We start from the raw sequence: 13,758 nt of genomic DNA, 5'->3' as shown, positions 1-13,758 counted from the left end.
ATGTAAAAGGTATTTCTTCACCTTTTAAATAATCAGCCTAGAAAACAAAGATTCTCTGTTATCAAAATAATTTCCTTCGTTGTCTTTGTCAAGTCTTTGATTACCTAAGAAAACAGGCTTCTCTATTAAAAGAGCGAAGATTTTGTTTTGTTTTTTTCCCAACTAAATTTCTGTATTTGAGTGCAGTCTTTGTCACTTTCGTTAAATTATTTCGCAGTGGCTTATGATCCTGTTTGACCAAGGATTGTAAAATCTTTTGATATTCTTGACAAACTTCCCAAAATTAAATTCTAAATGAAGTCTTTTTTGACTTTTAATTAAATTTGGGATTTTGCAGATGTCTGGAATATTGTAAAAGAATGTTCTCTCTCCTTGTCATATGAGTGATTCTAAACTAATTAGGTTTAAATCATATGGGAAACACTGTCAAATAAGAAGTAATACTTAAGGCTTCTTTATGTTGTATTTGTATAGGTGTAATGAATGAAGTGTTCCAAAAATAATAGAAAATTCCCAGAAATCTGATATGTCCTGGTATAATGTTATCACTTGTAATTCTAGCTATGGTCTTAAAATGTGTGCCATAGAAATGACTGAATTTTCTTGTTAATTACATTGTAATGAACTCTTAGCAGACCCTTAAGCACAGCCATTTTTAAGTCTGTCATTTATAGAGATTTATTCTACTCTGTTGCCTTTGTGAATACATTTCATACTTCAAATTAATGGAAAGGACTGTGACAAATACTCTAGAATATGTTTCTGATCATTTTAAGATTTTAACATTTACCTGGATATGGATTTGCAGAGCTCTGATGGAGAAACATGGCTTCATAAAACTGCAAATTTAAGATCAAGAATGAATTTTATGGGACTGAATAAACTAATGAGACCGATTATGATTTTTATGAGTTTTTGTTTGAAACATTGCTGGGTCTTTAATGTTAAATTTTTCACTTTCAAGGAAACTTTACAAGTGGGTGAAGTATACCTTTGTAAACAAAGATGAAACTCATACTTTTTCTCCCTACCTGATCTCTCTGGAAGTGAGAAGCTTCTTATTATTCTTATTTTCATGACAGTGTAGTTATTTGCATAAGTTGAATAAGAAACTGTTCTCCTTTAACAGGACACAATTGGAAACATTGGTTGTGTTGCCAAAACTTTGGCTGGAATGTCATATTTGAGAATGTGCATAGAATCAGATATGACCAGACAGCTTTAAGGAACTAAGCCTGATTTCATGGAGCCATTAAATCCCCTTGGAAAAACAGCCTGGTACCTTGCTTTCAGGGTTCCCAGCAGCCTTACCAGGTAAACAAGGTCACTTCCTGGCAGGCTCAGAAACCTGGATGTTTTAGAGACCTCGAGGAAAGAATTTACCCACATCAATAACATCTATAGGTATAAAGCCTGATGGCAGGACCTTGGCTTGGCTTCCTAGTCTTAAAATCTTCTAAAAGTTCAATCTGAGATGTGCCTGTCTGGCTCACTTGGAAGATTATGCAACTCTTGATCTCCGGTCTTGAGTTCAAGCCCCACGTTGGGTGTAGAGATTATAAAGAAAGATAAACAAAATGCAAATAATAATAATAATAATAATGAAAGTTCAATCAGAGATTCCTTATGAAAAGTTCCAAAAAAGCAAATCTCGAAGAGCCTGTATGGTCAGTAACTATTCTGGCTGCACTTATGTAAATAACCAGACCACATTTACTAAAACAAGACTTGATTTTCGAATGACATAGTTTTATTGTGGTTATAGTTGATTAAATGGAGGTGACTGTAGAGAGAAAAATTGTTTTAGTAATACATGTTTATGGATATCAAATTCTGTTGCAGCTGTTGTCTTTGAGGTTTTGTTTTTTGCCCGTAAACTGGACTAGATCCTAAATTCATCTAGGTCCCTCCAGTATTTGGCTGTAACTGTCCAAACTGACCTTTCTAAATTTTCTCCCACCTTTCTGACTTGGAAACTTTGAGAACTGAAACTGCCCTTTTCTTGAAGCTGTGGAGGCAAAAGCTAGACAACTTGATATAAACTTTAGAGAAACGATCACAGCAGCTCATGCATGGACAGTTTTCATGCTTATTGCTGTGTGGCCACTCAGAAAACTCACCAAAGACCCTGAAACTGCAAACCATGAAAATCTTTCAGTTTGCTACTGCCTGCCCTCATTACATCTGAAGATGTTTTGAGTCAGGCATCTAGAAATCTTGACTGACTGCCTTCACAACTTAGTGATTTAGATTATACTCTACCGCAACTCTTAATATTTGCTATTCTTTTGCTTCCATACAAATAACAGTAAATTCCTGATATTTTGTACAGTGTAGACCTTATTTGGGAGCCCACCATCATCCCTCCCTCCTGAAATGAGTCACAACTTTTCTAATTAAACTGATCACTTCTCAGGGCTAAGATACTCGGTCAGTGAGATGGTGCAGTCTACCAACTCAACTTTTAGAATGTGAGGTAGAACTAAAGGGGAACAGAATATGCTACCCTAGAATCTGCCACTTTGGTATGTGGGTTAGTTTGAGCTGAAGCCAATCAAGAATCAAGAGACTCAGGAAGAACTTTTCATTACTCCCTTAACTGCCTAAAAGAACTTAGATATAGGGACTGGTCCAGAAAGAGCTATCACCAGGGATAACTACACAGCATATACGATATAAGCTAGGGCAAGTTTGGCAAAGCTTGTTTGTTTAGGTTCCTCTCTGTGTTCCATTGTCTCTTCACAGCATGTCATATTTGTTTACCAAACATTTGCTTTTCCTGTCTTTCTAAAAATTGACTTCCTGGGGATCCCTGGATGTCTCAGCAGTTTAGCGTCTGCCTTCAGCCCAGGGCATGGTCCTAGAGTCCCGGGACTGAGTCCCACGTCAGGTTCCCTGCATGGAGTCTGCTTCTACCTCTGCCTGTGTCTCTGCCTGCTCTCTCTCTCTCTCTCTCTCTCTCTCTCTCTCTCATGAATAAATAAGTAAAATATTTAGAATAAATAAATAAATAAATAAATAAATAAATAAATAAATAAATAAATAAATAAAAATTGTCTTCCTTTCCATTGAAGCCCCAGACCCCACCCCCATTCTCCTTAACTCAGTATGGCTTATAAACCTCAATTACCTATCTTGAACCTCTCACCTCTATGAAGCTCCCATATGAAAATAATCAAAAATTTCTCCCATTAATCTGTCTTAATTTAATTAGTAGACCAGCCAAAAGAACTTAGAAGGCTAAGTGAAAAATTTTTTCTCCCCTACAGTAGTAAATCTGCTGTATTGTATAATATAACTTTTTTCTCCTGTTTTAATTTTAGCTCCTGAATTGTTCTTATTCTTTATATTCCACATTATCATCCATCCTGTTACTTATACAGAGTATCAATGGAGAATTCATAACATCAAATAGATTATTTTACATGGGAAATAGTTATTTTCATTACTTTCAGTTCTTTTGTATATTTTTGCAATTCCATATTGTTGGAAAACGAGGTTTTTGGAAGTAGAGATTGGAGGCTGTTGGTGTTTTTTTTTTGGTTCCGTCATTTAAAATTATAGTTCCCTCCCCCCATATCCTATAATGGAGTGGGTACAAACTTCTAAGGAAGTCCTTGTATGTTCTCTTGTCTTACATTTTCCTTTTCTTTACATTTATTTCTCTGGAGTGATAGGATTCATGGATGTTGTCAAGGGAAGGGGTCTAATGTCTTTCTTCCTGTCAGCTCAAATTAAATAACATTCATGTCCATTAAAAAAAACAGGTACTGGTTTGCCAAAGGCACAACCCTATTATAGGAAAAGATCCTTAACATTAATCAGAAAAGATAGTGATAAAACCCCATACCTATCTATTTATATATCATCTCACTATTCATCTGTGTATATACCTAATTTCAAGATCTTTATTTAAAATAATAAAAAGTAATGATAGTTTCAAATATGAGAATATATGCCATAAAAAAATTTCTTGAAAGGCAAGGAGTAGTATTTGGTTTTTGTGGTTTAAAATTAATATGGATAACTCTTACTGGTGTAGGAATCATCATTAGAATGAATAAAACCCATGCAGAAAATATTCTATAGACAGAACTTTTATAGGGTATAGCAATAACTAGACTTACTTCTCTTGTTTTGTACAGACTTTACTTCACAGGAATTAGAGATTTTCATTTGTTCCTTTTCCTCCTCCTGGCTTCAAATGTTTGTTGCAGAGGCCGTCTTTAAAAAGTTGTGTTTACAGAGTTCCATCAGTATTTCTTCTGAGCCACTCTCTCTTCAGAAAATGGTAAGACCACTCTGTCCTAGTTCTTCTAATTGCCAAGAAGTGAGTTCATAAGTTCCATTTTATTTTTTAATTTTTTTATAAGTTCCATTTTAAATTGTCTTTTGTTATTTCTAATAGTTGGACAGAACTTGTTAATCTTAAATCTTTCAAATTTACTTAAATCTATGTAAACTTTCAAATCTATTTAAGAGTGGGTATTTTTCAGCCTCAAAAATGAAGTGTGATGAGTGATAGAAATTTTAATTACTTGAGAGTAATTAAAGGTTGATGACAGAAAAATAATACAAAAACCTTTGTTTCTTTATCATTTGTCCCAGCACATAAGATAATTATTTTGGAAAAACCTCGATCCAAAAGAATTTTGTGTAGTATTTAAAAAGCAAAATTTGTCAATGATGCCAAAGGTTGTTCCTTTTTATTTTATATATACACCTATATAAGCTGCATTTGATTCAAGGTTTTCCAGTTTTGTCTTGGCTTTTTCTTTCTTTTTTTTAGATTTTATTTATTTATTCACGTATGACACAGGGAGAGGCAGACATTAGCAGAGGGAGAAGCAGGCTCCCTGTGGGGAGTCTGATCTGGACTCGATCCCAGGACCACAGGTCCTACTGGGGTCACTCCCTGAGCCAAAGGCAGAACCTGAGTCACCCAGTCGACCCTATCTTGGCTATCTTTAGTTAATATCTACTGTCGTCAGTATTTCTTCAACAAATAAGAAATATGCTAGTTTATTGGTCAGATTGGACAAATACTGTTTTGCAGTAATCCTTATCCTTAACGACTTTTGCTCTTCTTATTCCACTTATTCCAGACCTGTCTGTCAAAGGAAGGCATTACCAAAATGGAAATGACAAAATACCGTTTGTACATAAACCATAAATATTTAAAATATGCAAATGAACCATAACAACTTGGGCATTAGACTAATCCAAATGAGAACTTTGTTAAAAGAGTATCAAAAGTGAATTTGAAAAAATAATTATTTCAAGAAGATATTTTTCGTTTTGCGTCTGTCATGTTAATGACATAGAACTAGAAGCTTTCTTTAACATGTTCAAATGAGAAAGGATAACAGCCATAGTGATAAAACCAAGATCATATAACTAAACGTAATGGTAAATGAATTTGGTAATTTCTTTTGACTGCTTTCCAGGTCTTTATAGTTGAGAAAGCAATATAATATTATTTTGCAACAGGTGTATTCCTATTTGCCAGCTCTGGGGAAGACTGGTGTGCATGGGACTGGAAAGATGCAGATACCAAAGAAAACGGGACAGCGGCCTTGCCTTGAATCTCAGAGAGCCTTATTAATGCTAAATGGTACAAAACAGAAACAAGTTGAAGGGCTGCCAGAGTTACCGTAAGTGATGCTTATATAGCAACTTTTTTTTTTTTTTTAATATAGCCCTTTTTCGGACAAATTCCTTAAACTTTATCCTTACCTATATTGTTGTCTGAATATATAATTCAAACTGAAAAGTGAGTTTGAGATGTATAGGTACATACATATGATCAACACCATTGCTTTCTTTAATTCAAGGTACATATTTTCTTTGGATTAAGATCAAGTGCTTTTCAAAAGAAAATGCAACTGTTTTTTCAAAATCTTTAATACTATTTTTGCCTGTTTTTAAAATTATTATTTGTATATACTAAAGATTGGATTTCAAAATCCATAGGCACATAAGATACTCTGAATTGTTAGAGTAGCTTACCCCACACGCGAGACCTTTTCTAAAAGTATGCTCTAAAAAATTCATAAAACCTTAAAATGTTTTTAGGAAGAATCGGATCAGAATATGAAAATAAGAATGGGGAGCAGGAGCCTACATTTGGATCTAAGCATTTTGCTGTTTTCTCTTTGCCAAATGTAGTTTACTTGGTCTCTTCCTCTACATGACATTCCATATTCATAAACTTTTCAGTGGGCAGTTGGGGGTATGAGGTTAATAAAAATGAATGCATAAAAATTTGTTACTGCACATTCAAAATAAATATAAAAACAAGCAGTAAATATTTGAATGAATAAGGGGGTTTAAATGAACAGGAGGCTAGATTTTTAAAAGTACTCACTATGTAATGTACACTGCCATGCCTTGGTGAAAAACAAGCTTTCATTTTTTTTCTTACTTTATTTTCAGAGAGCTGAACCTTGCTAAATGTTCCTCATCGTTAAAAAGATTGAAAAAGAAATCAGAAGGAGAATTATCATGTTCCAAGGAGAATTGCCCCTCTTTAGTTACAAAGATGAATTTTCACAAGACTAATCTAAAAGGTATTCCAAGTATCTAAATTAATTCATGCTAGGAACTTCTCATGATTGTAGTCCGTATTTGCAAATTGTATACACTGGCCCCGATGAATCCTTGAACTTGACTATGTCCAGAAAATACCTTCTTGGGTAGCATATTATTTTTTGAACGGTCATGTGTGCAAAGAAAGTGATTGTTTAATACCCAGTAAATAGAATATTCCTCCCCTTCCTTTCTCCCCCTCCTCTTCAGATATTAGTTCATATTGAGCTCATTCCAGACTTGCCCGCCTTACTTTTCTATTCCACCTCAACCTGTGCAGCTTGGGATTAGAGTCTTTTGATTTGAAAGTATAATTCAGTCTTCATCTCTTTCAGTCCTAGACATTTTGTGAACAAAGAATGAGGAGTAGGCTATGTTACATAGCTGTGTTAAGCATATGGACTCTTTTCTCCCAGGCATTGAGCCCAGACTATGAAATGTGTTTGGCTTTTGGTTCTAACTATACTGGAACCTAAGTACCTAAAGGATGGAGTAACAAGAATAGTGCTGTAATAATTCACTTCTGCACTTCTTTTACTTAGTGACCTCTTAACTCACAAATATAAGTTAACCTTCCAAGAGTCTATACTTGGCTATAAGAAAATTGCTGAGTCTCTTGTTAATGAGCTGTATTGTGCTTTTAATACAAAAATTATCATTAGGACACTAATGTAAGTAGTAAGAGTGAAGCTCTTAAAATCTTTCAACATGATAAAACTTCATAATTGCATTTGATAAATTCAAAATAGCTGCCCATTTAGCTCAAAATGTGAAAAATGTATTAAAGTAGAACTCTGATATTAACCACACAATGTCCTTTTTTTTCTTTGTTTATTGTGTCAGAAGTAAAATGAATATGAATGACTTTAGTCTGAACAGCAGAGGGAACTGGGAGGGAGGAAGAGAACTGAGAAATAGTAGAGAAAAAACTTCAAAAGCTTTTCCTTGCATGTAAAAGAAATGTTTTGGTAGAAGTTACAGAGATAATCTATAAAATTGAACGCTGTAAAAATGTGCTACTTAGTATTTTATAGCAAGAAAGTTTGATTTGGTATTTCATTTGTTTTCTAAGCAATTGCTTATTATAAGTTTTTTTTTTTAATTCCCTTTACATCAAATTATCACTTACATCTTATTAATCTTGGTTACAACAGAGATAGATATAAACCCTTTTAGCTAGCAGGCACTAATTGCATCCCTTGTAGAAAAACTTTACCATTTCATTTGTCACTCTTATTCAGCTTTAAATGGTACTAGGGTTTTTTTTTTCGTGTGTGTGTGTGTGTGTGTGTGTGTGTGTGTGTTTATATTAAGATTCCCCCATTTCTCCTTCTCTGTGCTGCTGTAGCCAAGCCAGACAGCCTATTGAGAAGCAGCAAACCATCTGTTAATGGATTTGAAGTTCTGAATTATACTTGAGTGTGTAGAGGCACTCGTGCTTAGCCAGAAACATTCATTTGAATTAAGCTATAAATGCTGTATAAAAAAGAGCCATACATTTAACGTAGGTTCATGAATAAATTTAAGAGAGGGCAATTGCACTCTAAACTTTTATTGCTGCAAAACCCAGTATTTTTGGTGTTCTCTGATCATTTGGGGCTTTTATAGCAGGGTTGAAGCTTTAAACCTTGAACTAGGGGGAGACAATGCCTGTATTAAACCTTTTGCAGTAGAATTTTCATTGCTGAATTGCTGATAGAACAGAAGCTCTATGGATTGGTGGGTATCCCTCCCCCCTCTTTTTTTTTTTTTTTTTAATGCAAGAGATGTTTAAACCAGTCAAAAGGAAAACTCAATAAATAATTTTCTGGCATGTGGCCAGATCTCCTAGTTCATGCCCTTTGATTATTTTCTTTAGTTGATATCTTGTCTTCTCTGGAATAATCTATTAATTTTTTATGGCAGGAGAAACAGCCCTCCATAGAGCTTGCATAAATAACCAAGTGGAGAAATTGATTCTTCTTCTCTCTTTGCCAGGAATAGACATCAATGTTAAAGGTAAGTTCTACATTTTTGTAGTCTGATCCAGTGTCTTAATATTTGTGGCATTAAATAGTTTTGTGTCAACATTAAGAAAAATCATTTAAGTATATTTATCTAGCATAGCTTTCAAATATTACCAGTCGCAAAACCAAGAAATTCATCATATATTGATTTATAACTAATAGTGCAGAAACACTTTTGTCCATATTTTGATAGATCTCAAAATCAATATTTTTCAGCTGTTTTAATTTATTTTTCTTACAATTAGAAATAAGACTGTGCCTTAGGCATTTTTATCAAGACACGCTATTTCTGTATGAAGCACCTAGAAAGTCACACTGTTAAAGGAAGCAGAATATTGATACTTTACTACCAAAAGTCCTACTTTTGCTGTTTTAAAACTTGCCTTGATTTCTAATTTAGACAATGCTGGCTGGACGCCTTTGCATGAAGCCTGTAACTATGGCAACACAGTGTGTGTCCAGGAAATTTTGCAACGTTGTCCAGAGGTAGATCTGCTCACTCAAGTGGACGGGGTGACTCCTTTGCATGATGCACTGTCAAACGGACATGTAGAAATTGGCAAGCTGCTACTACAGCATGGGGGTGAGTGCATTTATGCTAAACGGGATTTGATAAATTATCCAGCTTTTTGATGAATTCCCTCAAAGGTAGATAGCATTTTTTGTTTAAGATCTATGAGGAGAAATGCCTTTATTTCATATTCGTGAAAAAGATAAAAAGTCTCCTAGAATGAAAGCACCTTTTATTTAATAGGGATACCTTTTCATAATATGTAAATATTTATTTTTATTAATTATAAAGCCTATTTAGGTTTTGTGTATTTAGGTTTGTGTATTTTGGATTGAGTGTGTTACGGTTTTAAATATTAGTACTTTTACTTAAAATGTGTAATGTCTTTGTGAACCAGCCATTTCTGAAAGCTTATTAATAAATGAATGTAAGTGTTCCATTGTGGTTACTTGGGTTTTCCATTCTTGTTTCATTTCTTGTATATAACAGCTAACTCGATTAATCTTTTTTTTTAATGAATTATTTCTTTACAGACTATGAAAAAAAAAAGATATCCTGGAATACCTTTTCTTCATTCACATTTTACAGTCAATTAAGTTACAGTGGGAAGAATTTTTTCAAATGGTGATAACTGTCATGCAGAGATTTTGAGATGGAGATAACTTTAGCTTAATATTCATCTGATGCTTTTTTTGATTTTTGATCTCTGCATTTCAGAAAGCACCCCACCCCCCTCTTCAGTGACATTCTTCTTATATGTAAACTGAATAATATAAATGTTATGTTAAATTTTTCTGATAAGCTGATTTGTGTTTTTAAAAGAGAAACAAAGGAAAAGTGATGACTAGCTTATAATGCAGAAATAAAAATTTGTGTAAATTTTCTGTTACTTTTATTTGTGCTGATTTTAACTTGAAATTAAAATTTTTTTTTCTATAATTAAAGCTGTTTCATTCTGCATAAACATAAAATGCATATTTTCTTTAGATGTTCCCCCTCCCCCTCCTGTGTGTATGTGTATATACATACATATACATATATACATATGTGTGTGTGTGTGTGTGTGTGTCTGTGTATGTGGTTGTACAGCTTGGAAGTTTAAGCAATTTGGTTATTTATAGTCTTCTCCTGCCCCCTAAAGGCCTTAGTGTGTCTGTTTTACTGACACCATTTCATAATCAGTATATTTTTCAGTTCTTCCACTTTTTGAATATTCTATGTTTACTAAACCATGATGTTCTGTCTCCTAAGTGTTTTATTTTTCTGCTCAATCATGTATGTGACATTCGAAGCCCATATTTGGCCTTACTTCAAATGATCTAAGCAATATAAGAGCCATTATTGTATTAAGTCCAACTCTTTAGAAAGAGAATGGGATTATATTGATCAAAGTGAATTTTTCTATGGCTCTTGGTGAAGAATAGTATATGTATGAGTTCATTGCATTAGAGAAGCAACACCTACCTGTAGTTGATTTTATTGAGGTCCCTTGGCAGTTGTGCAGACTTACCTTTGCCTTACTCATATTCTGAGTTTGGACCTGTCAAATGGTTTAATACCATCATTATAGTAACTATATCATCTCTTCTTTGTGAATTAGTCTTGAAACAAGTAATTTCAGAAGTTTATTTATGTCTCTAGAACCTTTGCTTACTTTTGGTATCTTGTCCATAATTTTGTTGTTAGTTTTTAAGAAGGGTCACTTGGCGCAATTTTTTGAAATGTAATGAAAAGAGGGCAGCCTGGTGGCTCAGCGGTTGAGCACCGCCTTTGGCCCAGGGCATGATCCTGGAGACCCAGGATCAAGTCCCATGTTGGGCTCCCTGCATGGAGCCTGCTTCTCCTTCTGCCTGTGTTTCTGCCTCTCTCTCTCTCTCTCTCTCTCTCTCTCTGTCTCTCATGAATGAATGAATGACTGAATGAATAAATAAATAAATAAATAAATAAATAAATAAATAAATAAATAAATAAAATCTTTAAAAAAAATACAATGAAAAGAGAGCATTAATTTTTGTTTAGAATTTTCTTTTTTCCATAAAATTAAATAACATATTATTAGTGGTTGATCATTTATATTAAATACAAATTATAAACTAGGCCATTATGTATATTTCATCAGATATATCATTAGGAATTTTTAACTATGATGTGTTCTCTGACAGTATGCTCTTATCTTGTATGTAGGTTCTTATTACTTCTTTTAGTTGTAAAACCTTACATCTCTGATGTTTTAATGGCAGAGTGCATAAATAATAACAGTACTTGGCAGACAGAGGGACACAAAGTACTCAGTGCTGTGTGACCAAATACTGAGTCATTGTTGTTCCCCTCTCCACCTCCCATATTATCCTTGATTGCCTAGGGGGATAAACTCTTCAGTGTTTGCTAAGTAGATTTATAGGTCTAGGTAGGACAGAAAGATGAAATCTGGCTTTTGACTCAAAGTAGTTAACACTTAATTTTTTGTGAATCAGTTACCTATACTAAAAATTGAACATAAGCAAGGATAATTGAATAGTGTGATCTGTGTCTGTGCAAGGTTTTTACGGTCTTTGCTCTGTGCAGTCACCTATTAGCAGTGGAAGGAAGTAGTACTTTTTTCCTCTTGGTGAAATTATAAGATAACTTTAGAATCTTACACAGATTGAAGAAGAACATATTTTGTTAATATCTTCTGTGAACACTGAAATTCTCATTTCAAGATGACAACTTTTGAAGTTTTATATGCTTTTTAAAAATCCGTAATTAGGGATGCCTGGGTGGCTCAGTGGTTGAGCATCTGCCTTCAGCTCAGGGCGTGCTCCCAAAGTCCTGGGATTGAGTCCCGTATCGGGCTCCTTGCATGGAGCCTGCTTCTCCTTCTGCCTGTGTCTCTGCCTCTCTCTCTCTCTGTGTCTCTCATGAATAATAAAATCTTTAATATTAATTAATTAAATTTGTAATTATATGTATTCTTTATTGAACTAAGGCATGTGCTTTAGGCAAACCTAACTAGACATTGACTAGAATTTGGGGGGTTTTTAATGCACCTTTATTAGACAGTCAATATGTATGACCAGTTAATTTTGTCAACGTGAATTAGTACAAAACGTGATTGTAAACAGAATCCTATGCTTTGGGAAAATGCAGAGAAAACAACTGTAAGCTACCAAAATAAAAATGTTTTAACATTGTGCATTTTCTTTTTTCACAGGCCCAGTGCTTTTACAGCAGAGAAACTCTAAGGGAGAATTGCCCTTGGATTATGTGGTATCATCTCAAATCAAGGAAGAACTATTTGCTATTACAAAAATAGAAGATACAGTGGAGAACTTTCATGCCCAAGCAGAGAAACATTTTTACCACCAGCAACTTGAATTCGGCTCATTTTTACTTAGTAGGATGTTGCTAAATTTTTGTTCAATTTTTGATTTATCTTCAGAGTTCCTCTTAGCTTTCAAAGGGTTAACTCACCTAAATGAGCTGCTTGTGGCTTGTAAGAATTATAAGGAAACTACCAGTGCTCATGCTGACTGGTTATTGGATCTCTATGCTAGAAATATAAAGACATTGCAGACGCTTCCAAATATTCTTAAGGAACTGCCTGAGAATTTAAAAGTGTGCCCTGGAGTGCACACTGAGGCCTTATTGGTGACATTGGAAATGATGTGTCGTTCAGTCACAGAGTTTTCATGATGATTCCAAAAAATAAGAGTCAACTTTCTAAACATACTTCTGGCTTGCTTTGTCATTTCTTATGGACTTCATAGTTTATTGATAAATATTTGATTTATTTATTGACAGAATTTGCAGCTTTGCTAAATTTCAAAAGCACTTAAAGAACTTCTGAAAACCCATAATGTATAGGCATTATCTTTTTCCTTGTTGTAGAATTTGATTCAAAAAGAGTTTCATTTGGTATACACTACTTTCATTAATCTTTATTATTTCTTGATCTGAAAGTGGTATTTATTTATATTGTACATGTAAAACATTTTAATGTAAAGTTTTTTGTTTTTTTTTTTTTTTTTCAAATCAAAATGTTCTCTCCTCTATTCCAGGGATTTTAGGTCTTAGAATCATGGCAAGGATATTCATGCAAATGTGCACCTATAAGCATGTAGCTCCCTGTTTATTCTCTGTAGGCTCTTGGACTAAAATACTCATTTTAGTTTTGTGTGTTTGTAAAATAAACATTTCTAAAATTTACAATAATACTCTCTTGGTTTTTAAATGAAGTGAATGTGCCAAGTTTGACAGTTTGATCCCTTGATCTACTTTCACAGTTTGTGTACAAAGTTTATTTCTACTCCATGTAACCACTGTTCTGTAAGTGAAAACATACTGGTGCATAGTAAGTCTTGCCAAATATTAAGATTATAAGCGGTAACTAAGTAATAGATTTGAGATTATCTAAAATCTTAATGTGTAGTATGAATTTACGTTTCAATTTGCAGTTTTTTTCCTAACATCAATTTATCGTAAAACTAAAAGAAAGGGTGTGGATAATAACCACTTTTGAAATTGGAGTTGCTTTCCTAGTGGGAATAAGTTACATTGTGGTACAGCTGGAAAAGAAACATTAAAACTTCCATTTAGCTTTTATGTAACTAAAGTGATGATCTCACAGCAATTAATCTGCTAAAGAAGCACACTTTAGTTTTATCTTGGAAA

General features: G+C 33.9%; 1 protein-coding gene across 3 annotated transcripts in view; it reads left to right on the top strand.

Moving 5' to 3' along the window:
- SLF1 (SMC5/6 complex localization factor 1) overlaps positions 1-13,299 on the top strand; it is an 84,467-nt gene extending 71,168 nt beyond the window's left edge. For all 3 annotated transcript variants that reach the window (XM_077864521.1, XM_077864522.1, XM_077864523.1), the window contains 6 exons: positions 4,146-4,291; positions 5,491-5,654; positions 6,436-6,569; positions 8,494-8,586; positions 8,995-9,177; positions 12,299-13,299. In XM_077864521.1, the coding sequence (XP_077720647.1) occupies positions 4,146-4,291; positions 5,491-5,654; positions 6,436-6,569; positions 8,494-8,586; positions 8,995-9,177; positions 12,299-12,780 (1,202 nt within the window). In that variant the 3' untranslated portion in view covers positions 12,781-13,299. The remainder of the gene's footprint in view (positions 1-4,145; positions 4,292-5,490; positions 5,655-6,435; positions 6,570-8,493; positions 8,587-8,994; positions 9,178-12,298) is intronic.
- Positions 13,300-13,758: the final 459 nt, after the last annotated feature.

This window comes from Canis aureus, chromosome 2, assembly GCF_053574225.1.
Source record: "Canis aureus isolate CA01 chromosome 2, VMU_Caureus_v.1.0, whole genome shotgun sequence".
Taxonomy (NCBI): domain Eukaryota; kingdom Metazoa; phylum Chordata; class Mammalia; order Carnivora; family Canidae; genus Canis; species Canis aureus.
Note: the sequence above shows the minus strand (reverse complement) of the source record. Positions and strands in the feature narration are given on the sequence as shown.